The sequence below is a fragment of the Muntiacus reevesi genome, chromosome 3, assembly GCF_963930625.1.
Source record: "Muntiacus reevesi chromosome 3, mMunRee1.1, whole genome shotgun sequence".
Taxonomy (NCBI): domain Eukaryota; kingdom Metazoa; phylum Chordata; class Mammalia; order Artiodactyla; family Cervidae; genus Muntiacus; species Muntiacus reevesi.
The window spans coordinates 260,260,670-260,288,189 of record NC_089251.1 but is presented as its reverse complement, the minus strand read 5'-3'; the positions used below and the strand labels follow the sequence as shown (position 1 = coordinate 260,288,189).

General features: G+C 34.7%; 1 protein-coding gene across 6 annotated transcripts in view; it reads left to right on the top strand.

The window, feature by feature from the left end:
* The window catches only part of CALCRL (calcitonin receptor like receptor), a 129,329-nt gene that overhangs the window by 88,788 nt on the left and 13,021 nt on the right, over positions 1 to 27,520 (top strand). For all 6 annotated transcript variants that reach the window (XM_065931900.1, XM_065931901.1, XM_065931902.1 and 3 more), the window contains 2 exons: positions 22,225 to 22,351; positions 26,243 to 26,396. In XM_065931900.1, the coding sequence (XP_065787972.1) occupies positions 22,225 to 22,351; positions 26,243 to 26,396 (281 nt within the window). The remainder of the gene's footprint in view (positions 1 to 22,224; positions 22,352 to 26,242; positions 26,397 to 27,520) is intronic.

Genomic DNA, 27,520 nt, shown 5'->3' with positions numbered 1-27,520 from the left:
TTGAATATAGTCTTCTTAGCTTATGTAAGATTTGAAATGAATACTTCGAAGTATGAAAAGCTTCATTATGACTGTCTAATAGATTAAAAAATGGAAAATAAACCATTTTCCAAAGTGACAATTTTTAAAGAAATCCCTGAGTTTTACAGTGATAAATTATGCCAATTGACAAACTGAAATAATGCTACTGATGTTAACAAATGTATTGGTAAAATATGGCAGTAAAACTTGGCTAACATTTAATTTTGTAACTTTAAAACACAAAATGAAATTAAAATTTCAACATCTCACTATTAATTAGAAAGATATAGTTTTTTTCTTCTTTGGTCCTGAAAGCAAAATCCTTACAATTTAAAAATATAAGTCTCTAAATTTGAAACAAAAAGACTCTTGGATCTTAGAACTAAATGATACAACTGAAATCTATGCAGTACTTCCCAGGTGGCTCAGTGGCAAGGAATCCACCTGCAGTGCAGGAGCTCCTGGAGGTGCTGGTTTGATCCCTAGGTTGGGAAGATCTCTTGAGTAGGAAATGGCAACTCACTCCAGTATCCTTGCCTGGAAAGTTCCATGGACAGAGGAGCTGGTAGGCTACAGTCCATAGGGTTGCAAAGAGTCAGGCACGATTGAGAAACTAAGCATGCAGTCTAGCACTCAGATTCTTAGGTCATTAAAATTATACATTACCACGCATACAAACACACAAAGAGAGGATTAATTTAAATGTAACTAATATCAGCTAAGATTCTTTTTTAATTTTTAAGTGGAGGAAAAATGCTTTACAAGGTTGTGTTCGTTTCTGCCATACAGCAATGCAGATCAGTCATAATTACATGTGTGTATACACACACACACACACACACACACATATATATATATGTATGTATATGTATATCCTCCCTCTTGAGCCTCCTTACTTTCTCCGCATTTCACTCCTCTAGGTCTCACAGAGCGCCAGACTGGGCTCCCTGTGTTAGATAGCAACTTCTCACCAGTTATCTATTTCATGCATGATAGCATATATATGTCAATGCTATTTTTGTCATTCATTCCACCATCTCCTTTCCCTGATGTGTCCACAAGTTCATTCTCTACATCTGTGTCTTTATTGTGTCCCTGAAAACAGGTTCATCAGTTTCATTTTTCTAGATTCCATTTGTATGCATTAAAATACAATATTTGTTTTTCTCTTTCTGAGAGAATTCACTCTGTATAATAGACTCTAGGTTCATCCACCTCACTACAACTGACTCAAATTCATCCCTTTTTATCATGGAGTAATATTCCATTGTGTATATGTACCACATCTTCTTTATCCATTTTTATATCAATGGGTGTCTAGGTTGCTTCCTTGTTATGGCTATTGTAAATAGTGCTGCAATGAACACTGGGATAGAAGTGTCCTTTAGAATTGTGATTTTCTCAGGCTATATGCCCAGTAATGGGATTGCTGGGGCATATGGTAGATTTATTCCCAGTTTTTAAGGAATCTCCATGGTACAGTACAGTACTGATACAGGATTCATTCCCACCAACATTCCAGGAGGGTTCCCTTTGCTCCATATCCTCTCCAGCATTTATTGTTTGTAGATTTTTTTGATGATGGCCATTTTGACTGGTATGAGGTGATACCTCATCTTTTCATGCATTTATTGGTCATAAAATTCATTTTTTAACATGGAAATTTTATGACTATCATTAAGAATAAAATAGATCAGCCTCTACCCTAAGAGATCTTAAGAGTTATTTAAGACTATTTTAAATATCTTCTTGTAAAAAAAGTTATGTTCTAAATATTTCTAACCTCAGGAAGAAGAATGCAAATATTACTTAAAAACAAACTATAATCTTGAGAAATAAGAATTGTATTTAATTTGAAATATTTTTTAAAATTGACAATTTATTTTTTTTCTTTTTAAATAAATAAAAGAAATGTATACGAATTGGGCAACTTCATGTATTTTCTCAGTTTTATTTCATACTCACATGTTTTTACTCAGTTTTATTTGTAATGTACAAGTTATTCTAACTATTTTTACAACTTAGTTTTTTAAACAAACATTTAATTGGCTAACTAATATTCCATTAAGTTGACAGAAGTTTACTAAATGATTCTTCAATTTTCAAAAATTAACATTGCTTCTAGTTTCTCTTACTGATAATAAATACTGCAATGGACATTTTTCAGCCATAACTTTTCCCATATTTTACTCTGTTTTTTTTAGGCTATATTCCCAGAGATGAGATTTCTTTACAAAAGGGTATATATCTTTTTATGGCTCTTGAAATATATCATCTTGAAAGTATTTCAAAATCAACATGTTCAAAACAAATTCATGATATCTACTTTCTCATAACCAAAAACAGTTTTTCTTCCAGAGTGACCCATCTCTACAAACAACACTACCAGCAACCTAGTTGCATAAGCTATAAATTTAGGAGCAATCTTCAATATCTTATTAATTTTCCTCTGATCATTCTCCCTCATGCTCTGTGGATAAAACCTCCTACTAGCCCTTCAGTTTATCCAATTTGTTTCATCTCTTTTGCTACCAACACCAACCTAGTCCTACACAGCCTCCGTATCTTCACTTTCACCACCTTCATTCAATTTAAAGCAGTAAAGCCAGAATATTTTCAAAGATTTATTTTAAATATAGATCTGATTTCATCAGCCCTTGCTTTAAAATTTTTAGCCTTCCTATTGTCATTTACATAAAATCAATCAATAATGTATCCTATAATTGAATATTCTATTATCTTCCCTGTTTCTCTAGCTTAGTTAAATGTATTCATCTTTCATATCTAAACTTTAGAATAATTTCCTCAGTGAAATCGCTGTGATTTTTTTTTATTGTGGTATTTCTGAAACTGTAAGTAGTTTTTGCTGGATATGGAATAAATTTTTAACTACCATTTAGGAGCCCACCATCTCTGCAGATTTAATACTAATACAGCTGAGACTCTTCAGATTAAATGATCGCTTTTTATTTTGCATGTAGTAAGTCAAAATACTCAGGCACATTAAATTTCTGAAGGACAGAAAGTTAAGAAGAGCAGTTGTATTGCATGCCAAAAGGAGTGATTAAAAAGAGAACAAGAGTGTCCTAGAATTCCACACACTATGGGTCTAGGCAAGTTTGAATTTTAAGGATATAAACAAAGTTCTGAACTAATTCCCTAAAACCAATTGCAAAATTAACAGTTTCTTTATGAAAGAACCTGATCTAATTGAGCAAATGCTTACTGTGCACTAATAAGGCCATAGTGGGACTGCCAAGTGAAAATAATATTGCAGGCCAAACTATACATAAATGCAAAGTATCTAGTTTAAATCTCTAATTAGACCAGTCATTTACTCTGTCTGCTATGGGCTGACTTTGTAAGAGGAAAAGAGGATGCCGTAAGAATTAACCTGCCAGGACAGTAAAGAAATTGAAGAAAATAATATCATCTGATCAAGGAGTCAAGGTACCAAAAATGTTAAGCTAAATGACAAAATAAACAGGGAACAACAGATGACTTCAATAATCCAAAAGGTTATAAATGGGAATAGAGTTTGTATAAAACATATAGAGAAAAAATATTTGGCTCAATTTAAAAAAATAAACTCTAACAGCTAAACAAAATAGAAAGAACCATCAGCTGACCAGCTGACCTCCCTGTCACTCAAAATGTTCAGATATTTGATGTCAATTAGGTTAGGAATTTTGAAATAGGTGATTTCTCTATAGGTTTATAGCAGCACCTAATGATCTGTAATGCTACTTCCAATCCCAAGACTATAATTTAGGAAAGAAGGTTAGAATGAAAGAGCTATTTTTTTAAACAAAATATATAATTTCAATATCAAGAAAGTTAGCATTTGTGAAAAAATTTTGTAGCCTGAAAGCAGTCTACACAGATAATCTATATTATTATTGATTAGGAATTGAAAGACAATCTATTTCAATGTTTTTATTGTATTTACATATATTAATATTATATTTTAAAAGTAAATACTATTCAACCAATACTCACAAGTAATTTAATTTTTAATTTAAGGCTTAAACTTTTGAACTTCAGAATTAATTTATTTTCTTCATGGAAATAAGACTTATAAAAACTGAAATTATGTGTATACAAAGTACTTTAGCTTTAAACATACAAACTGTAGACCCATTTCTCATCTCAAAAAAGAAGTTAAAAAATTAATGTTGCTCCAAGTATTGTATTCATATTCAACATACTAATAAGCTTTATTTTTTTCAGAAAAAAAAATCAGGCTTTCTTGTATAAAAACAATCAAGAATACTATATGTAATGTATGTGTGTGTGTGTGTGTGTGTGTGTGTAAATTGCCACAAATTTCCTTTAAATTATATAAAATTTTAAAAATTTATATTTCAAAAGCTTTAAAAAAAAAAAAGATTGTGGCATGCTACATAGGCAAAACCTCACTAAAGCAAATAAATATCTTGCCAATATAGGAGTTTGGTTCTTGGCCACTACAGAAAAGAAAAGTTAAGATTTTCAGCTAATTATATTGCTTATTTTTAAAGTTTATCCTGAAACTGCAGTTAACTATTCATTTTCCAAATTGAACTAAAAACTATTCTATTTTTCAATTTTTTTCAGCTTTTATTTTATTTAATTTATTTATTTATTTATTTTTTTAATCAGAAGCTAATTACTTTACAATATTATGGTGATTTTTACCATATTTTAACATGAATCAGCCATGGGTGTTTATGTGTTCCCCTCCTGACCCTCCCTCACACCTCCCTTCCCATCCCATCCCTCAAGGTCATCCCAGTGCACCAGCCCTGAGCACCTTGCCCCACACAGCAAACCTGGACTGACGATCTATTTCACATATGATAATATACATGTTTCAATGCTATTCTCTCAAATCATCCCACCCTCGCCTTCTCCCATAGTCCAACAGTCTGTTCTTTACATCTGTGTCTCTTTTGCTGCCTCATATATAGAGTCATCGTTACCAGCTTTCCAAAGTCCATATATATGTGTTAATATACTGTATTGGTGTTTTTCTTTCTGACTTACTTCACTCTGTATAATAGGCTCCAGTTTTATCCACTCCTCATTAGAACTGATTCAAATGCATTCTCTTTAATGGCTGAGTAATATTCCATTGTGCATATGTACCACAGCTTTCTTATCCATTTATCGGTGATGGACATCTAGGTAGCTTCCATGTCCTGGCTATTGTAAACAGTGCTGTGATGAACACTGGGGTACACGTGTCTTTTTCTGTTCTGGTTTCCTCGGTTTGTATGCCCAGCAGTGGGATTTCTGGGTCATATGGCAGTTCTATTTCCAGTTTTTTAAGGAATCTCCACGCTGTTCTCCATAGTTTGTACTAGTTTGCATTCCCATCAGCAGTGTAAGAGGGTTCCTTTTTCTCTGCACCCTCTCCAGCATTTATTGTTTATAGACTTTTTGATAGCAGCCATTCTGCCTGGCAGGAGATGGTACCAAATGGTGGTTTTGCTTTGCATTTCTCTGATAATGAGTGATGTTGAGCATCTTTTCATGTGTTGGTTAGCCATCTGTAAGTCTTTGCAGAAATGTCTGTTTAGTTCTTTGGCCCATTTTTTGATTGGGTTGTTTATTTTTCTGGAATTGAGTTGCAGGAGTTGCTTGTATATTTTTGAGATTAATTATTCATCAGTTGCTTCATTTCCTATTATTTTCTCCCATTCTGAAGGCTATCTTTTTACCTTGCTTATAGTTTCCTTACTTGTGCAAAAGCTTTTAAGTTTAATTAGGTGCCATTTGTTTATTTTTCCTTTTATTTCCATTACTCTGGGAGGTAGATCACAGAGAATCCTGCTAAGATTTATGTCAGAGAGTTTTTGCCTATGTTTTCCTCTAGGAGATTTACAGTTTCTGGTCTTGCATATAGATCTTTAGCATTTTGAGGTTATTTTTGTGCATGGTGTTAGAAAGTGTTCTAGTTTCATTCTTTTACAAGTGGTTGACCAGTTTTCCCAGCACCACTTGTTAAAGAGATTGTCTTTTCTCCATTGCATATTCTTGCCTCCTTTGTCAAAGATAAGGTGTCCATAGGTGCATGGATATATCTCTGGGCTTTCTATTTTGTTCCATTGATCTATGTTTCTGTATTTGTGCCAGTACTATACTGTCTTGATGACTGTTGCTTTGTAGTATAGCCTGAAGTCAGGCAGGTTGATTCCTCTGGTTCCATTCTTCTTTCTCAAGATTGCTTTGTTTTTTGAAATTCCATAAAAATTGTGAAATTATTTGTTCTAATTGAAAGATAAACTTCCAAACTCATTCTATGAGGCCACCATCACCCTAATACCAAAACCAAACAAAGATGCCACCAAAAAAAGAAAACTACAGGCCAATATCACTGATGATCATAAATGCAAAAGTCCTTAACAAAATTCTAGCAAACAGAATCCAACAACATATTTAAAAGATCATACATCATGATCAAGTGGGCTTTATCCCAGGGGTTCAAGGATTCTTCAACATTTGCAAATCAATCAGTGTGATACACCACACTAACACATTAAAAGATAAAAAAAAACGCATGATTCTCTCAATAGATGCAGAGAAAGCCTTTGACAAATTCAACATCCATTTATGATAAAAACCCTCCAGAAAGCAGGCATAGAAGGAACATACCTCAACATATTAAAAGCCATATATGATAAACCCACAGCAAACATTATCCTCAGTGGTAAAAAATTGAAAGCATCTCCCCTGAAGTTAGGAACAAGACAAGGGTACTACTCTTATCACTGCTATTCAACATAGTTTTGGAAGTTTTGGCCACAGCAATCAGAGAAGAAAAGGAAATAAGTGGAATCCAGATTGGAAAAGAAGTAAAACTCTCACTGTTTGCAGATGACAAAACTCTCACTGTTGCAGATAATCCTCTTCATAGAAAACCCTAAAGACTCCACCAGAAAATTACTAGAGCTATCAATGAATACAGTGTAAGATATAAAATTAACACACAGAAATCCCTTGCATTCCTATACACTAACAATGAGAAAACAGAAAGAGAAATTAAGGAAACAATTTCATTGACCATTGCAACGAAAAGAATAAAATACTTAGGAATAAATCTACCTAAAGAAACAAACGACCTATATATAGAAAACTATAAAACACTGATGAAAGAAATCAAAGATGACACAAATAGATGGAGAAATATACCATGTTATGAATTGGAAGAATCAATATAGCGAAAATAAGTATACCACCCAAAGCAATCTATAGATTCAGTGCAATCCCTATCATGCTAACAATAGTAAAAAAGATTATTTAATGATGAGTTAGCGCAATATACTTGATTTCAGGCACAAGTTAATTTTAATGGATAGTGAAATACAGTAATTTACAAAATGGAATATATGCAAATCTTGCCATCTCACGCTTACTAATAGCATGGACTCATTCTGATTTATGCTTTTCAGTTAGCCTGTTTCTTTATAATAAGCCGTATCATTATTTGAAATATTGGCAGAGAAGATTCACAAAGTACTTAGCATGTAATGATCTTCCAATAAATGGTAAAAGGAACAAATTTCACCCTTAGACTGTATCAATCATGTAGGCATGTAGACTATACTTAGTTAGTCATCTAATATTATACCTATATAATAGTTCAGTTCAGTTCAGTTGCTCAGTCATGTCCAACATTTTGTGACCTCATGGACTGCAGCAGGCTTGGCTACCCTATCCATCACCAATTCCTGGAACTGATTCAAACTCGCATCCATCCAGTTGGTGATACCATACAACAGTCTCATCCTCTGTCGACCCCTTCTCCTCCTGCCTTCAATCTTTCCTAGCATCAGGATCTTTATCAATGAGTCAGTTCTTCACAACAGGTGGCCAAAATATTGGAGTTTCAGCTTCAGCATCAGCCCTTCCAATGAATATTCAAGACTGATTTTCTTTAGGATTGACTGGTTTGATATCCTTGCAGTCCAAGGGACTCTCAAGAGTTTTCTCCAACACCAGAGTTCAAAAGCATCAATTCTTCAGTGCTCAGCTTTCTTTATAGTCCAGTTCTCACATCCATACATTACTACTGGAAAAATCATACCTTTAACTAGACGGAACTTTGTTGACATAGTACTATCTCTGCATTTTAATATGCTGTCCAAAGAGCAAGCATCTTTGAATTTCATGGCTGTAGTCACCATCTGCATTGATCTTGGAGCCTGAAAAAATCAAGTCTGTCACTGTTTCCATTGTTTCTCCATCTATTGCCATGAAGTGATGGGACTGGATGCCATGATCTTAGTTTTCTGAATGTTGTGCTTTAAGCCCGCTTTTTCACTCTCTTCTTTCACTTTCATCAAGAGGCTCTTTAGTTCTTCTTCACTTTCTGGCGTAAGTGTGGTGTCATCTGCATATCTGAGGTTATTGATATTTCTCTCGGCAGTCTTGATTCCAGTTTGTGCTTCATCCAGTCTGGCATTTTGCATTATATACTCTGCATATAAGTTAAATGAGCAGTGTGACAATATACAGCCTTGATGTACTCCTTTCCTGATTTGGAACCAGTCTGTTGTTCCATGTCCAGTTCTAACTGTTCCTTCTCAACCTTCATACAGATTTCTCAGGAGGCAGGTAAGGTGGCCTGGTATTGCCATCTCTTTAAGAATTTTCCATAGTTTGTTGTGATCCATGCAGTCAAAGGCTTTGCCATAGTCAAAAAAGCAGAAGTAGATATTTTTCTGGAATTCTCTTGTTTTTTTGATGATCCAACGGATGCTGGCAATTTGATCTCTGGTTCCTCTGCCTTTTCTACATCCAGCTTGAACATCTGGAAGTTCACGTTTCACATACTGTTGAAGTCTGGCTTGAAGAATTTTGAGCATCACTTTGTTACCATGTGAGATGAATGGAATTGTGTGATAGTTTGAACATTCTCTGGCATTTCCTTTTTTGAGATTGGATTGAAAACTGACCTATTCCAGTCCTGTGGCCACTGTTGAGTTTTCCAAATTTGCTGACATATTGAGTGTAGCACTTTCACAGCATCATCTTTTAGGATTTAAAACAGCTCAACTGGAATTCTATCATCTCCATGAGCTTTGTTTGCAGTCATGCTTCCTAAGACCCACTTGACTTCAGACTCCAGGATGTCTGGATCTAAGTGAGTGATCACACCATCATGGTTATCTGTGTTGTGAAGATCTTCTTTGTACAGTTCTTCCATGTATTCTTGCCACCTCTTCCTAATATCTTCTGCTTCTTTTAAGTCCGTACCATTTCTGTCCTTTATTATGCCCATCTTTGCATGAAATGTTCCCTTGGTATCTCTAATTTTCTTGAAGAAATTTTTACTCTTTCCTATTCTATTGTTTCCCTCTATTTCTTTGCATTGATCACTGAGGAAGACTTTCATATCTCTCCTTGCTATTCTTTGGAACTCTGCATTCCAATGGGTGTATCTTTCCTTTTCTTCTTTGCCTTTCACGTCTCTTCTTTTCTCAGCTATTTGTAAGGCCTCCTCAGACAACCATTTTGCCATTTTGCATTTCTTTTTCTTGGGAGTGGTCTTAATCACAATGTCCTATACAAGGTAATGAACCTCCATCCATACTTCTTCAGGCACTAGGCCTATCAGATCTAATCCCTTGAATCTATTTGTTACTTCCACTGTATAATCATAAGGGATTTGATTTAGGTCATACCTAGATGGTCTTGTGGTTTTCCCTACTTTCTTCAATTTAAGTCTGAATTTGGCAATAAGGAATTCATGATTTGAGCCACAGTCAGCTCCCAGTCTTGTTTTTGCTGACTGTATAGAGCTTCTCCATCTTTGGCTGCCAAGAATATAATCCATTTGATTTCAGTATTGACCATCTGGTGATGTCCATGTGTAGAGTCAGTAATACAAAATAAAAAACAAAAACAATAAAAAACTATTGTGGAGCAACAAAGAGCTGTGGGAAGACATTAAAGGAAAGACTCATTTGACTCATAGAATCAGAAGATCCCTAAGGTGATAAACTCAATGAAACAAGTGCTGAATAAAGGGCAGAACTTGAACAAGCAGAAATTGTAATATAAGAAATGAAGATATTATCTAATTCAATGCCTAGTTTTACTTATATTCTACATAGTTAATTAAGTTTCCTAAGGTTCCTTTCCATCTATGTACTTCTGTTTGCCTTAGTAATTTTGTTTTTATTTATCTTTTAAAAATGGAGAATTTGACCAAAAAGAAGCAAAGCTTCAGATTCATTTTTCGTTTTTATTAGACAAACTCAGGCTTTAGATAAAACATGAGAAAACAGGGTCAAGTTTGTCCTAGGTATAGCATTTTAAATTCCCTTTTCTGTTTTAGACATCTTTCATTACAGGGGAGTGGTTAAGAGTATATTCTCTCAGCAGGCATGTCTGGTTTCAGATTTTACCTTCATCAGCTTCTTAGTGCCTAGCATCCAATAACTTCTTTAATTTCTCTAATTGTCAATTTCACATCTTTAAAATGCAGATTCTATAATATCTATATTGTAACTGAGATGATATGCATGCATTGTTAAGTAAAGAGTCTCATTTAGAAAACACTATTACTGACACAGTTATCACTTTTGCTCTCTCTTATTAGCCCATTGAAAGATTTTATATAAACATTTAACCCTGACTGGCATATTTTAACAGTGAGCTCTTTAAAAATATAATTAAAGAACACTATTTCTAGTTTTATGTCTGCCACATTTTTTTTTTTTTTTTTTTGGTCTGCCACATTTTTAAAAGAAATTGTTATAACATTCCCATAGAAAAATTGATCTTGGTGAGGTAGTTGTGAGGCTGGTTGATTGCAAATGTTCAACCTGGAGCCCATCTATCTCCTACCTCAAAATCAATACACAATGAATGAACAATTAGTTGTATAATTATATCAGTAAAAATTGTGACTAAGTATTAATAAATTAGTCAAAAATAATAAAACTTTGTTTATGTCCACAATATACCACATTGCTGACTCAGTACTTGAATTTGTAGTCTTTGATTTAATGCATTCTTATTACATACTCCCCAGAACTATCTATTAAAATAGGAAAAGCCACTATCAACACAAAACAACTGTGTCCTAAAATAAGAAAAAATGGAAAGAACATGACAAAGTTAGTGCCATGAGAGCAACAGTCATCACTGCGTCTTTCTTTACATGTTCCAGGGCTTAGTATGTAATCTTGTGCATAGTAGGCAGTTAACTGGAGAAGAAAATGGCAACCTACTCCGGTGTTCTTACCTGGAGAATCCCAGGGATGGGGTTGCACAGAGTCGGACATGACTGAAGTGACTTAGCAGCAACAGCAGCAGCAGGCAGTTAACACATTTTCAAGGAATGAAAACATGAATGGATTTGGAAACATTTTTGTAGGATAGACTTTTCCATGACTTATCTGTGACCTTGGACAAGTCTCTTGAATTTGTCTGGTCTATGTTGTCTCCATCAACAAAGCAAGACATTAGACTAAGACTCTACAATTCCAACCAGTAGAAGTATCTGTGTAAAATAATATAGGATACCCTGCAGCTAGATCCAAAGAAGACCAAGGACATCAGAAAATGCTTAACTGAATGGTTAATAAAGTGTGTTCATACAGTCAGTAACAATAGAAATCTTTGCTTGCTTCCAACTAACCTGAAACAATTCCTTGGGGAGCTGATGTTTCACATAAAATCATTGTGTGTACAAAAATCTATCAGTGTCTTACTTCTGTTTCTGAACCCAGCACCTGAGACTGCAGTCATTCTTTCTTAGTAGAGGGTAGAGGCAGCTTTTTCTTTTTCATTTGTTAATTGAAGGTCACTGGTCCATCCTGGACAAAAAGTTGATTTAGGGTACTGTTTGTTTTTTTTTATTTAGAGAGAAAAAAGAAAAGTCTACTACTCAACCATGCTTTAAATTAGAAACAGAGAACATGAAACACTATTTACCAGATATACTTCAGTTTTATATTAGAGTCAATTAAAGGAAAGAGAGTGGGAGATAAAAAGAAAGGGAACAGAAAGGGAGGGAAAGAGAGAGAGACAGAACTTTAGGATTTGCCAAGCCCTGAGAGGCTCTTACTCATAATGATCCTTGGAAAAACAAAGCAGAATCCTTTAGATAAAAAAATAAGTAAACTTTACTGGAATTAGCTATAAATTACATTTTAATTACGTTTAATATCTGAGAGCATAGCAAATCTTGCTGTTATGTTTAACTTAGACAAAGGACTTCCTCTTCTTACACATAAAAGAGCACATGTAACTTGCATGTAGAAAAAGGTAGCTTTTTTTTTAAATCATCTTAATTTTGGTGACATTTCAGGGAGTACTTCTAAATAATTCTAAAGCCAAGTTGCATATTTGCACCTATATAGACAATGATATCATTTCTAGGTAGTTGAGATAATGTCCTGAATAAAATTCAGCAAAAAAAAAAAAAAAAAAAAAAATCTATCCAGTTGATAGACCAAACTTTCTCAGCTTAATAAAATGATCCTTTAATGCTTCATTTCTGCTTTCAGGGCAAGTGTCACAAATTCTTACCTTTTTTTTTTTAGATCATATATGAAAATATTCAATCAATATTGTGAACTTTTATCTCATTTCCAATTCCTTCATATATCTCTTGAAATTCGAACAAGTATGGTTTTCCTCTCTAAGATATAATTTTTCACCTGAAAATTATTTATGATTGAATCTTTAAATTGGTTTTGAGCAAAGCTAACTATTTAAAGAAACCCTACATTGAAACAGAGAAAAGAGAATCTTCCTCTACAAAGCATACTCTGATGTACCTGGTTTTACAAATCAGAACTATCACTTAAATAGGTTATGTAAAATCTGGAAAATCTGCACTGTTTAGACATCTATTATATGGAGTAAAGTAAGTCAGAAAGAAAACACCAATACAGTATCCTAATGCATATATATGAAATTTAGAAAGATGGTAACGATGACCCTATATTCAAGACAGCAAAAGAGACACAGATGTAAAGAACAGACTTTTGAACTCTGTGGGAGAAGGCGAGGGTGGGATGATTTGAGAGAATAGCATTGAATCATGTATATTATCATATGTGAAGTAGATCGCTGGTCCAGGTTCAATGCATGAGACGGGGTGCTCAGGGCTGGTGCACTGGGATGACCCTGAGGGATGGGATGGGGAAGGAGGTGGGAGGGGGGGTTCAGGATGGGAAACACATGTACACCCGTGGCTGATTCATGTGAATGTATGGCAAAACCACTACAGTATTGTGAAGTAATTATCCTCCAATTAAAATAAATTAATTAACTTAAAATTAAAAAAAAAGTTTGACAGTGGCTGTGTCCAGAAATAGACATGTAGTGGTCCTTGAGCAACATCCCTCTGAGTACCTGCCCAGGATCGTCCTTGTTTTCTCCACTCTTGTGATGAGTGTATTCTTTGTTTGATGTGCCTACAGTTCTGAGATACACTCTATTCTATTGTATGTATCCTAGGTTTCTTTCAGCTTAACACTGGTTGTTGTTAAATTAACTGTTTTTTTTTTTTTTTTTTTTCTGTATAATGTTATATTAGGGCAAGCTGAGTGAGTCTATTTCCAAATTAATTAATTTAATCAATGTGTTGGAAAATCCTTCCCTCTCAAAAGGAATGTGATGAGAGGTGAAATATTCCTATTTAGTAATGTTAGTCGTGGCTGGAAAGGTTTTTAAATATGTCCTGTGTAACTATATAATAAAAGCATTGCATTTCCACATTAGAGTATCAGATTTAAATAAGGACAAACTGTTACAAGAAGTAATGGATTTACTCTAACAAAAACCAGTCCCTCTATAATGTAATTGCTAGTACTAGTTTATGGAGGAGTCCAAGTATGGAAATAGAAAGTAAATAACTGAATTAAAGAATTTAGACTTATTTTAAAGAATAAATTTATTATTTAAACTACATCTTTATATTAAAGATAACATATTTCTGTTGATATTTTTATAAATAAGAAACAATTTATAAGTATATTTATAAAGTATATTCAAACATAATTATTATTTAAGCATAAGTAAATTTTCATGGGAACAAAACGATAAATTGTTCTAAGAATGCAAATGACCTGCTGCTTGGTACAAAAACTAGACCATTATTTGAATGGATTAAAACTTCATAATTTAAAATAGAAGGCACATAAGTAACATCTTTCTTCCCCAAATCATAATATGATTTGCAATCTCGCTTGGCTCAGTGGTAATGAATCCTCCTGCCAATGGAGGAGATGCAGCTTCAATCCTGGGTCAGGAAGATCCCTTGAGGAAGGTAATGGCAACCCACTCCAGTATTCTGCCTGTGGAAAATGTCATGGACAGAGGAGCTTGGCAGGCTACAGTCCATGGGGTCACAAAGAGTTGGATATGACTTAGTGACTAAACAACAACAAATCTTCTACTCTTATAGAATTTCCTTGACCATATTCACTGATATGACTATAGACAAGGAGAAAGCAATACTTTGCTTCTTCCATCTATAGCATCTTCTTAGTAGTTAGGAAAAACAAAATCCAAGAATGATTGGATATTACTTATCCAATTAGCATTTGCTGATGGAACATTAAGACATTACCTAAATGTAATGAGCTGCAGAATCAAGCAGTCATTTAGTAACTTATGTTCTTTGAATTTAATTTTCCTAATTTTAATATAAAAAAAAAGTGGAGTTTTTCTTTGTGCTTTATTCACATTTTCTGTCTTTTTTGCTGCTCAAAAACCTTAAGCTTTAACTTTGTAAAACACACAAAAAAGTTTGACTCAGGATGCCTTCTCTGTTTGGAATGTTTTTCTCGCCTATCTTCTCCAGTTTCAGTTCTATCTTGAGTATTTCCCTCACTCTGTCCATAGTCTTTATCGTTCAGTTGCCCCGTCATGTCAGACTCTTTGTGACCCCTGGGACTGAAGCATGCCAGGTCTCCCTGTCCCTCACCATCTCCTTGAATTTGCCTAAGTTCATGTTCATTGCATTGGTGATACCATCCAGCCATCTCATCCTCTGATGCCCTCTTCTCCTTCTACCCTCAATCTTTCCCAGAATCAGGGTATTTTTCAATGAGTTGTCTGTTTGCATCAGATGATAAAAATACTGTAGATTCAGCGTTAGCATCAGTCTTTCCAGTGAATATTCAGAGTTGATCTCCCTTAAGACTGATTGGTTTGATCTCCAAGCTGTTCAAGGGACATTCAGGAGTTTTCTCCAGCACCACAGTTCGAAGGCATCAATTCTTTGGCATTCTGCCTTCTTTACAGTCCAGCTCTCACAACCATACATGACTACTGGGAAGAAGCACTGCTGTTAATAAGGCTAGTGGATGCAATGAAATTCCAGCAGATCTATTCAAATCCCTAAAGGATGATGGCATCAAGGTTTTGCATTCATTACGTCAGCAAATCTGGAAGACTCAGCAGTGGCCACATGACTGGAAAAGGTCAATCCTCATCTCAGTTCCCAAGAAGCATAGTACCAAAGAATGTGCTAACCTTCAGACAATCACACTCATCTCCCATGCTAGGACAGTCTTTAACTTATGCAAACCAAGAACTTTCAGATGTCCAAGCAGTTTAGAAAAGGAAGAGGAACTAGAAATCAAATTTCAACATTTGCTGGATTGTAGAAAAGGCAATAGAATTTCAGAAAAATAGCGATCTCTGTTTCATCTACTACACTAAACCCTTTGACTGTGTGGATCATGACAAACGGTGGAAAACTCTTAGAGAGATGGAAATACTAGACCATCTTACCAGTCTCCTGAGAAACCTGTATGCAGGTCAGGAAGCAAGAGTTAGAGCCCTGTATGGAACAACTGACTGCTTCAATATGGAGAAAGGTGTACAATAGGACTGTCTTCTGTCACCTGCTTGATTAACCTATACGCTCATCACATCATGAGAAATGCCCAGTTAGACGAGTTACAAGCTGGAATCAAGATAGGCAGGAGAAACATCGACAACCTCAGATATGTGAATGATACCACTTTAATGACAGAATGCAAAGAGGAACTAGAGAGCCTCTTGATGAGGGTGAAGAAGGAAAGTGAAAGAGCCGGCTTAAGACTCAATATTAAAAAACGTAAAATCATGGCATCCGCCCCCATTACTGCATAGCAAACAGAAGAGGGAAAGTGGAAGTAGTGACAGATTTCCTCTTCTTGGGCTCCAAAATCACTGCACATGGTGACTGCAGCCATGAAATCATAAGACAATTGCTTCTTGACAGGAAAGCTATGACAAACTTAGATAGTGTGTTGAAAAGCAGAGACATTATACTGGAGGAGGGACTGGCAAACCGCCCCAGTATACTTGCTGTTAGAACCTCATGAACTGTATAAAAGGCCACAGTCTTTATCAATCTCATAATCCTATTTTAACTTCTAAAGAGCATGTAACACTACCTAGAATTGCATTATGTAATACATGTATCCATTTACCTTCCACTGTCCCATGAGTAACATGAGATCATGATCTTGCTCTATATTGTTCACCACTGCTTCCCTGGTTATCTAGAAAGAGTGCACAAAAAAAGATATACTATTATGCATCAAAAATAGTTATAAATAACTAAATGAATATTAAGAGACTCAATAGGATTGTGACCTGGAGCAACTTACCTCAATTTTATTAAAGGATAATGATATTTTCAAGGGGTTGTTAAGTTAGATAACGAATGTAAAGTACTCGTCTCTGTAGCTGGGATGTTGTAAAAGCTCCTATATTATGATGTCTGCTTTTATTATGAATTTTATCTCTAAAAAGTTTGTTTTTGGTTTGATTTTGACTTTTGCAGTTTTGTGGGTCTTTTTGGGTTTTGCCTGTTTTTTTGTTTTGTTTTGTTTTGAGGGGCAGGAGATTGTGTAAGAATCGCAGGCATTTAGAAGGCCAAACTATTTCTTCTTTAAATCTCTGCCCACTAGGAGACCAGGAAGTCCACTTACACGGGGGCAGTTCAGAACAAACTATTTGGCCACATAAAATGAGCATGTCTATTCCTTATGCAGCCTGTACTTACATGTAACATTAAATGAGCAATCTTGAAAGGCATGGGAGGAGGGCCCATGATGGAGACCTCTCTAGCAGGACTTCATTGGGCACCTTGGGTGAGACACCCTTGGACTCCTAAATCTGGCCAAATGAATCATGAGCAGCCTCCAAAAAGAGTGAATGCTAGAGGTTATGTCTACTTTGTGTCATATATAACCAAGTAATTCCATCAACTCAAGGTTCTGTATCCAGTAGACAAAAGGTAGCCATGCTGCTTATTCTTTCCATGTATGTATTGCTTTCTGCCTGTTGTTTTTGGCACTATTCTGATTGGCACAGGCTTGCCTTTTGGATACATGGAGTGTGTTTTCTTGTGGAAAAAACTGAGCATTTGGGAAATTAAATTAGATAAATTAGCATAGAGAAGCAGTACACTGTAGAGCAGGCGATTCTTTCATTGCTTGTATTTCCTCCTTCTATGAATCGTTTTGCTCAGGGTTAGCACTGAGTAAAGTAGTTTGGAAATTTCTATCTCGGGTCAAAACCAAATGGGAAACAAAGGCAAGTATTTTGTTCAAACTGTGACAGAACTTTGACTATAGAGCAGCATGATACCTGGGGTCAGAATGGTAAGGAAGGTGGTAATTTGCAGACAATGCTAAGAAGGATAAAATTCCTAAGGAAGAAAATTTAGGTTGCTTGACCCATTGCCCTTTATCACATGGAAATTATCTTTCTGATGCTAAATTCTTGTGTTTTTAATAAAAAGGTGACAATGCATCATTTTATTGCATTACTTAAAACATGGGTAGTTTTATGTTTCTCGCACAAAATGATGCTATTTTATTATTTGTGAGAGAAAACTATTAGAGAATTTAATTAAAATTAGCCATATGAAAACTATGTTAAAAATAATAGTTTACCTAACTTGGAATATTCACTATGGGTTAGATATTATACTACGCACTAGACATGATTTAACTCATTTAACCTGCCAACCAATCCTATGTAGTACTATTGTTATCCTATATTATAGAAAAGAAAAAGAAACAGGAGATACAGATTTTAAATGACTTGTCCAAAGTCGCACTTTCAGTAGGTGGCACAGTCCAGATTTAATATCAGGTCAGGTTTCAAAACCCACTCTGACTTGATGTTACCTGCTACTAGTTGTTCCAAAAGAGAATTGAAAGGCATGGTTACATTACACATGGTGTATAATGAATGGGCTTGTTGACACACTTAGGCCAACTACCTCTATAACTCAGCTTAGTGCGTATTGTGCACGTAACTTAGTGCATATAACTGTAAAAAGTGCATATTAAAGTAGTGTTCTAAAATAATTATATGTAGAGAATATGAAATGGAAACAATCCAGACCCACAAACCGTATTTTCTATTCTGTGGTTATACCAGGATAACATTTAAAGAAAGCAGACAGAGATTTTCATAAAACAATCTCTAAGCCTATAAAACAGTCTATATATATATATATATAGAGAGAGAGAGAGAGATAAAGAGAGTTAAGTAATCACATTTAAAAATTTGGAATAGGTTATATTGGTTGCAGGTTAGCATTTGAAAAAATACCCAACAATTTTAGTATTTCATTTAAACAAACCACTGTGTTTACCAAGTACGTATTTTGGGTTTTATTTTCAAGTTGATTTTATTTGACCTAAGGTATTTATATGTATTAATGAATGATTTTAAAAGAAAACAGTATGCATCACTAGAAAAATGTGAACCATTTTTACCACTAGATATTGTTATAAATCATGTCAGATAGCATTTGTCTACATTTAAGTTGCATAGAACCTGGAGGAAGAAATAGAAGAAACCAAAGCTATAGGTTAATGTTGTGGATAGTAGCGCATATTTTATACAAAACAAACTGAAAAATGATTTGGCAATGGTTCACTATGTTACAACAGTATAGAGAGTAAATGGAATATCAGGATTTCTGAAGCAGAAGTATATGGTCTGAGTTACATATGGCAGGTTATCTATGTTTAACATATTATTAGAATAATTTTGTAAGACATTCACAATAAGCTCTACATGTCTATTGAAATGATTTCATGTGTCCTCTCAAGTATTTGTTTGGCTTTGATTTCAATAATTCATTTGCAACAGAATTTCATTCCATCATTTCAAATTTTTTCCCATACTATGGTATTATGCTTAGTCCCTCAGTTGTGTCTGACACTTTGAGACGCTATGGACTGTAGCCCACTAGGCTCCTCTGTCCGTGGGATTCTCCAGGCAAGAATACTGGAGTAGGTTGCCATGCACTCCTCCAGGGGATCTTCCCAACCCAGGGATTGAAGCCATGTCTTCTGAGTCTCCTGCATTACAGATGAATTCTTTACTGCTGAGCCCTTGGGGAAGCCCCCTATGGCATTGTTTGGGTCTAGAGGGAAATGTGCTATATTCTTTTATCACATAGTAAAAGAATAAGAAACATGTTTTTTTGTCTGTATTCACAATAATCACAATTTTAAATGAGAACAGATACCAGCAGCTCATTTTTAAATCTTTACCTTTCAAGCTAGATTGAGAAAGTAGAGTCATTAGAAAAGTGGGAATTCTCAGAGAAACAGAAATACAAACTATCATAGAGAAAAGAAGGAAGTTTAAAGGAACACAATAAAAATTAAATTTGTTTTGCAACTAACTACACTTGGCATTTTATTTTACTTACTTTCAATCTTTTCACATGTGAATGCTATAAATATCAACAGTTAAAAATGCTGTTTGTTTTATGCTCCTCAGCTCATATCTTTCAGCTCCTACTTCTATCATGAATAGCTATTTTTGAAAACCTTTTTTAATGTTTGTTTTCATTCATTCCAATTTACTTCTTAACAAATATTTCTGATGCTGTCTAAGCAAACCCTCCTACTCTTTTGGTCATAATTTGAAAACTTTGAAATTTTGTTTATATATATATATGTGTGTGTGTGTCTTAACCAATGGAACTGGATATAAGTGTATTCAGCAGAAAAGGGCAAAACAACCCAGTTAAGGAAAACATTCTTTTCCCATGATGGTAGCTGAGTTATCTAAATTCTGTTACTAAAAAAGGGCCTGGGCATTTTGTATTTGCATTGGTAAGCAGTCTTTCCCTAAATAATAGTTGGTATTCCATAGACACAGGGTAAACTCAAGACAGGCATTTAAAAATAAGATCATGTGGACAAATTCTTTGTGTTCATAATTTTCAACATAGAAGAGTTATAAATTAAGAGAAGTAATAAACTACACATAATGTGCATAAATGATTTGAAAAGAATATTTTTGTTAGACTTCTCACATTCATTAATTCTCTTCACTCTCATTGAACACAAAACACTCATCACTGCTGTGGCATTTTATCAAAAATAGAGCCATCTTTGCCTCAATGATGTCTTCACTTAAATAGCAGGACGCATGCCACTCCTTTATTCAAAAACTTTCAAAGAGAGTTCTTCTCTTTAGAGTATCATTTTTACACTGTTTCTTGATCCCTGTCTGCTTCTCACTACTATCATGCATTGCAAAGTAAGTTAAATTAAGGACTCTCTAATAAGCAAATACCAGCCGCTCTCAGCTGTTTCTGTTTGGACTCCAGACGGACTCCGGATGGACCCCAGATGGACTCCACAGTTGTCGGTCTGTGACTGTCTCACACACAGTGATTGATCTGTGGGCCATCTTGTTCATTAAGCCTTTCAGAGAAGTTTCCCTGAGAGCACCCACTTCTGTGAAAGGCATGCATTGAAATTCCATAAATCTTGATTTGGATTGGACTCACTTTAAAATCCTTTAAATTACTAGAGCTATATACATAGGATCATAGACCTTTAGCTACAAGAGATTTCAGAGAAAACATAGCTTAAACTTTGCATTTTAAAATATAGAAAACCTTGGCATCCCAGCCTAACTATAATATCCTGGGAACACAGTCTATTTAATATAAAGTGATAGTTAAAACCTTCTTAAAGTTTCCAAAGTAGAAGTCATTGGCTTGAGTTATATAGGGTGGATTATCTAGGTCGATCATCTTAATTGCATAATTGTGTAAAAACGAAAATGACCTTTAAGTCTTTCTAATAAATTGATTTCTCATGTCTTTCTACATATATGTTCTGTATTGATATTAAGTATTCACTTTCTAGTGGAATCTTGTCTATTATTTTAAAGCTCTACCCATAATAATTCTTAATAAAAAAGGTAGTACTTTAGATGGTCTTTGATCATAGGTAAGGCAGCCATGTACAAGCTTGTAGAGCAGATTTGGATTCAAGCCGAAGAGCAGCAGTATTTGTTATTAATGACATCTGCTCCTGAAACCTATTTCTGTATGAACTCCATTTAGCCAGTTTTTAAATTTTGTTTTACACATGAGAACTTGCAGTAAAAGGAGGTAATATTTTTATGTCTTACCTATGGCTAGGTCAATTGAGAAAAAAAAAATTCAATAAAGCTGAACGAATCTCATTGGTTGCTAAATCTGTATTTTTATCAACTCATTTCTTCTTTTTTTATTTTAAATTTATTTGTTTTAATTGAAGCTAATTACTTACAATATTGTGCTGGTTTGGGGTTCAGTATGGGGGGACACATGTACACCCGTGACTGATTCATGTCAATTTACAGCAAAAACTCATCTCTTCTAAATACAATGTTATTTTTCTCATGATTGGTCTACATAATCACCGCTACCATATAGGAGGTATACAAACAGGACAATCATAAATAACCATAAAAAGACTATATACATAGAACCGCCTATGTGGCATAATGAAAACAACCTTATCTATGTGAGAATTTGATGACAAATGCAAAGTTTCAAATTAATTAGCTGCATGATTTTTGATCAGTTATCTACACTGAATATGAGTTTATACATCTTCAGAATGAATTAGAATATTAATCATGATGAGAGATTAAAGGAAGAAATTTATGTAGAGGCCTTGTACAAATTCCCTCCCCTTACATATGTCTACCTGTACTGAACCAACTTATGTGTCTGTATGTTTTAAGTAATTATAGGTTTTCCCTAATTAAGATTTTATGATGAGTAATTAAGATGAATAAATCTTGGGGAGAAAAAAATACTTCTTCCAAATTTGGAGCAGCTGCTATGAATTGTGAATGTATCTCATTTGAATGATTGTTAACACAAAATGTAGAAACATTTTATGATGTCAACACACTTTGGTTTCTCTTGCCTTTTAGGAGCCTAAGTTGCCAAAGGATTACCTTGCACAAAAATTTGTTCTTCTCTTTCGTTTGTAATTCTATCATAACCATCATTCATCTCACTGCAGTGGCCAACAACCAGGCCTTAGTGGCCACAAATCCTGTAAGTAAAATAAAGTCTAAGGTCAAGGGGCTAATGGGGAAGAAATAGGAGAGGTAGGGAGCAGGGATTCATACATGCATATGTATACGATTAAAGACTAATATATGCATATTTTATGTCTCTCACATAAAGAGTATGTATATGTACCTATATTCCAATCGAGAAAGGTAAATAAATCTCAATGTTCCCCAAGTTATAAATATTGAACAGCAAAAGGAAAAATACTTTGTTTCAGTTATTGATATGTTACATGTTTTCACCTCATTTTATGGTTAGAATCTTGCTGCTGGTGGGACGTAATATTTACTCAATCAAATTTTAAAAAATCAATGAAAGCAACTAACTGTGTAGTTAGAAAAAGACAGGACATGAAAACGGAAAATGTAAATTATATGCTTGATATCAGGCTGACTTAAAAGAGTTAATAAAACCAGGGGAGAAATGATTTATATGTCTGTAATGTTAACTTTTACCAACATAAAATTTTTAAAGTACTCTGAGTGAGTGAAGTCTCTCAGTCGTATCTGACTTTTTGCGACCCCATGGACTGTAGCCTAACCAGGCTTCTCTCTCCATGGGATTCTCCAGGCAAGAATACTGGAGTGGGTTGCCATTTTCTTCGCCAGGGGAGCTTCCCGACCCAGGGATCGAACCTGGGTTTCCCGCATTGCGGGCAGACGCTTTAACCACTGAGCCACCAGGGAAGTACTCTATCCAATCCTAACTGCTTCAGCAAGTCATTAGAAAGTGTTCCCTACAATCTCTTTGGAAGCACAGGTTTTATTATAAGTATCAAAAGACATACAGAAGAAGCACAGAAATTATCATAACATAAAGACTATATCTTAAAAACATAACTTGACATTTACTTATATAAAGGTATGTATTTTCTGCAAACTCTATGGGCATTTAAGCTATATTTAAATTAAAATATCTGCATATGGCAATCATAAATTTGAGTTTTTTAATTGCCTGCTTTTATAATATTTGTAGCATCTATACTACAGTTTTGGATGTAGATTTGTATGCATATGTATATATGCATACATAAAGTAGTTTTTAAAAAATTAAGTTATCTACTTATTGAAATGAAGGAAGGGAAGGAATTTTCACTCAATGAGTCAATAACCAGTATTTTCATATGTGTTTTACGTGTGCTTTTAGGGTGACTTCTAAAATTCCCTGCATTATTTGCACATGTGCATCTGGATTGCTTAATCTTGTATATGTTCCACTCTAAGGGAATGGGATGGAGAGGGAGGCAGGAGGGGGGATCAGGATGGGGAACACTTGTAAATCCATGGCTGATTCATGTCAATGTATGGCAAAAACCACTACAATATTGTAAAGTAATTAGCCTCCAACTAATAAAAATAAATGGAAAAATAAATGAATAAAGCCATCAGCAAAAAAATAATAAAATAAAATAAAGTCACTGGGTGAGGAAACACTGGAGTATAATTAGCAGAACAAAAAAATTGGCGAATATCCTGCCACTTTAGAGTGCATTTCTTCAGAGCAAGGAGATTCGGAATTTTGTCATAAAGCTTCAGAGAAAGAAACTCTAAATATTATGCTTATATACAAGGATGTTCTATTTAACACCTAAGTTGCAAAATGTAATATAGTTACTTTCAATATATTCTTGGAAAATTTATTATCTGTTTATAACACCAATGTTGTCATAAACCGAGAAGGCAATGGCATCCCACTCCAGTACTCTTGCCTGGAGAATCCCATGGATGGAGGAGCCTGGTAGGCTGCAGTCCACGCAAAGAGTCGGACACGACTGAGCGATGCACTTTCACTTTTCGCTTTCTTGCACTGAAGAAGGAAATGGCAACCCACTCCAGTGTTCTTGCCTGGAGAATCCCAGGGACGGGGGAGCCTGGTGGGTTGCCATCTGTGGGGTCGCACAGAGTCGGACACGACTGAAGCGACTTAGCAGCAGCAGCAGCAGCAGCTGTCATAAAAGTATTTTTCTACAGTACATTTTTTTATCATAATAGTTTGTAGATTAATTTTTTTAATGAAATCAGGAGTTGGAAGCCCAACTGTATGTTCTGTGGGCTCAGTCATGTCTGACTTTGTGGCCCCATGGACTGTAGCCCACAAATCTCCTCTGTCCATGTGATATCCCAGGCAAGAATACTGGAGTGGGTTGACTTTTCTTTTTCCAGGGGATCTTCCCAACCCAGGGATCGAACCCGTGTCTCCTGCATTGGCCAGCAGATACTTTTACCACTGAGCCACCTGGGAATTGTCCCAATTAGATATATGTATCTAAAAACTATACAAATAAAATTTTATATATGAGGCCTATCATTTCTATATATGTAGTTAAATAACTCAGCTTTATTTTTGAGAGAACATTTAATACAATGTGTTTGATATCATACATATTGCAGATGTATTTAATAAAAGAACAGTTTTTTAATTATCCTCAGTCAGAAGGTATAACATATGATCGAGAAAACAAAATTGTGTTCAGGGTGTAGCTTTGATTGATGCTGCATGAATATTAGCAAATCATTTAACTTCTTCAATACTCAGTTTTTTGTCTATAAAATATGTGACTAGTGATATAAAGCATGCCTTGTAGAATTACGTTGGAAATTACATAAAATAATACACACAAAAATATTTTTAAGGCAGCTCAATACACAAATGTAATTACTAGTACTCTATGATAATCTAACATTTATTTTCTAGTGCATCTAATTTCCAGTTTTCCTTTCAGTGAAAAAAGCTTGTTCTTCTAAAAAACTTGTTTTTTCTTCTAAAAACAATGATAATATCCACTAAGTATTTGAGTTCCAGTCTGAAAACTGGAGTTGATGGGAGAAACTGGCTATGTATTTCTGGGAGAGCTTTAAATTTATTCCTCTTGTTGATGGATTAAACAATAGCTCTTACTCCTCTGTGTTTTCTTTATGCAACGTTTAAACCTCTCTTCCTGTCTCTTTAAGAGTAAAAAAAAAAAGAAAAAAGAAAGTGAAGATCTCAGGAAAAGAGGAAGGAAAAGCATAAATTTTTCTTCTTTTACCTACATGAAATCCTCAAATCCTGTATTAAAAAAAAAAAAGAATGGGTTCATTAGATTATTATTTAATAAGCATATGCACTGGTAGCATGCAGGGCTTCCTCAAGTACTTGGCACTTTTCATGAATGCTTTTAAAATTATTAATATAATTATTAAAAGTTTTCAATAGAATGTAGCAATCAAGGAGTTCATGATGACATAGTTAAAATAGACATAAAGTCATTCATGGGCAAGCTTTTATACTTGTAATTACACAATAGCTAGAACAATATTAAGAAAACACACATTCACTAAATGTGGTAAATTTGAAATTTGCCTATTTCCTGGGAGATGTATCACAAATCTCTGGAGTCAGTGGCTAAATGCTTTAAGGAGGAAGCATTAGATAGGAATGAAGACTGGCCTTTACAAATCTGAATCATTAGTGGGAAAAAATTGGTGTAGAGGAGAGAAAATTCTGTGTTTCTGTATGACTAAACTAAACTAGAATATTGCTTTACATATTCATTTATAAACAACTAAATATTGGTTGCTTTCTGTGAATCCCTTGGTGGTCCAGTGGTTAGGCCTGTGTTTCCACTCCCGGGGCCCAGATTCCATCCCTGGTCAGGGACCTACGATCACCCGAGGTGTGTGACACAGCTGAAAAACAAACACATACACATATGTATATGTGTGTGTGTGTGTGTGTGTGTGTGTGTGTGTGTGTGTCTGAGAGACGTATATATTACTTTCTTTTCTCCCTCGTAGGTTAGTTGTAAAGTGTCCCAGTGTGTGTGTGTGTGTGTGTGTGTGTGTGTGTGTGTGTGTGTGTGACGTATATATTGCTTTCTTTTCTCCCTCGTAGGTTAGTTGTAAAGTGTCCCAGTTCATTCATCTTTACCTGATGGGCTGTAACTACTTCTGGATGCTTTGTGAAGGCATTTACCTACACACTCTTGTCGTCGTGGCTGTATTCGCAGAGAAGCAGCACTTGATGTGGTATTATTTTCTTGGCTGGGGTAAGTGCCATTATGCATATCTCCTGATTCATCTTTAAGAAAGCTTTTGAAGTATGCAGAGTTCCTTTGTAATAAAAATATACTTATGATTAATCATTTTTAAAACAATATCAACTGATTAACCTTTGCTTATTGCTGTAAATTAAAATATTTGAAGTACCACTGACTCACTGTTTTCAGTAACTACAAGACAATTAACGATACCACAGTATTTTTTTTCTACTTAATACTCCAGTGTATGTTTTGGCTGAATATGTAGTGACTAAAACAATAGAATTATAAATTAAAGGATCTAGTCTTTGCAGTATTCTGAATTTCCTTTTTCGTCATGTACAAAATGAGGACATTGGTCTTAACTAGCTTTGAACTTCCATTCTAAAAATGCTTGTTTAAAAAAAATTTATCATTTTAAGAGTAGAGGATTCAGTAATTGAATTGACAGCCAAAAAAAATATTTTTCCACACAATCATCTGACGTGTTATTAGTCACAAAACAAAAAATAATACATATTTAGCATATTTTTTAAATAACTGGAATAAAGAGAAACATAAAATGTTAAAAAGGAATGCAGTAGAACTAGTTTCCAGAAACAAAACTGAAATTATATTTATATATCTATCCATCTATCTATTTATCCAGTCAGGTAATAGTAAAGATATAGAGGCACCATAAACACACCATCTTTATTTTTTCACTGAAATAAATTTTATTTCTATTGATTGTTTGATATTATTGATAATAAAAATATCAGATATATGTTTCCCAAGTGAGTGCAATTTTTGCTCAATTACCTCCACGTGTGTATGTATATGTGCTCGATTGTATGCAACTCTTTGCAACCGCATGGGCTGTAGCCCCCAGGCTCCTCTGTCCATGGGATTTCCCAGGCAAGAATACTGAAGTGAGTTGTCATTTCCTCCTCCAGGGGATCTTCCCAACCCAGGATCAAATCCTCATCTCTTGTGTCTCCTGCACTGGCAGGTGGATTCTTTACCACTGCACCACCTGGAAGCCCATGTATTGAGGCTATTAGTATATCCAGGTTACCCTTATAAAAGATATCTTCATTTTATCTTTGAAATATTTGATTTAGAATCCTAAGAGCATGCAAAATTTCTGATAT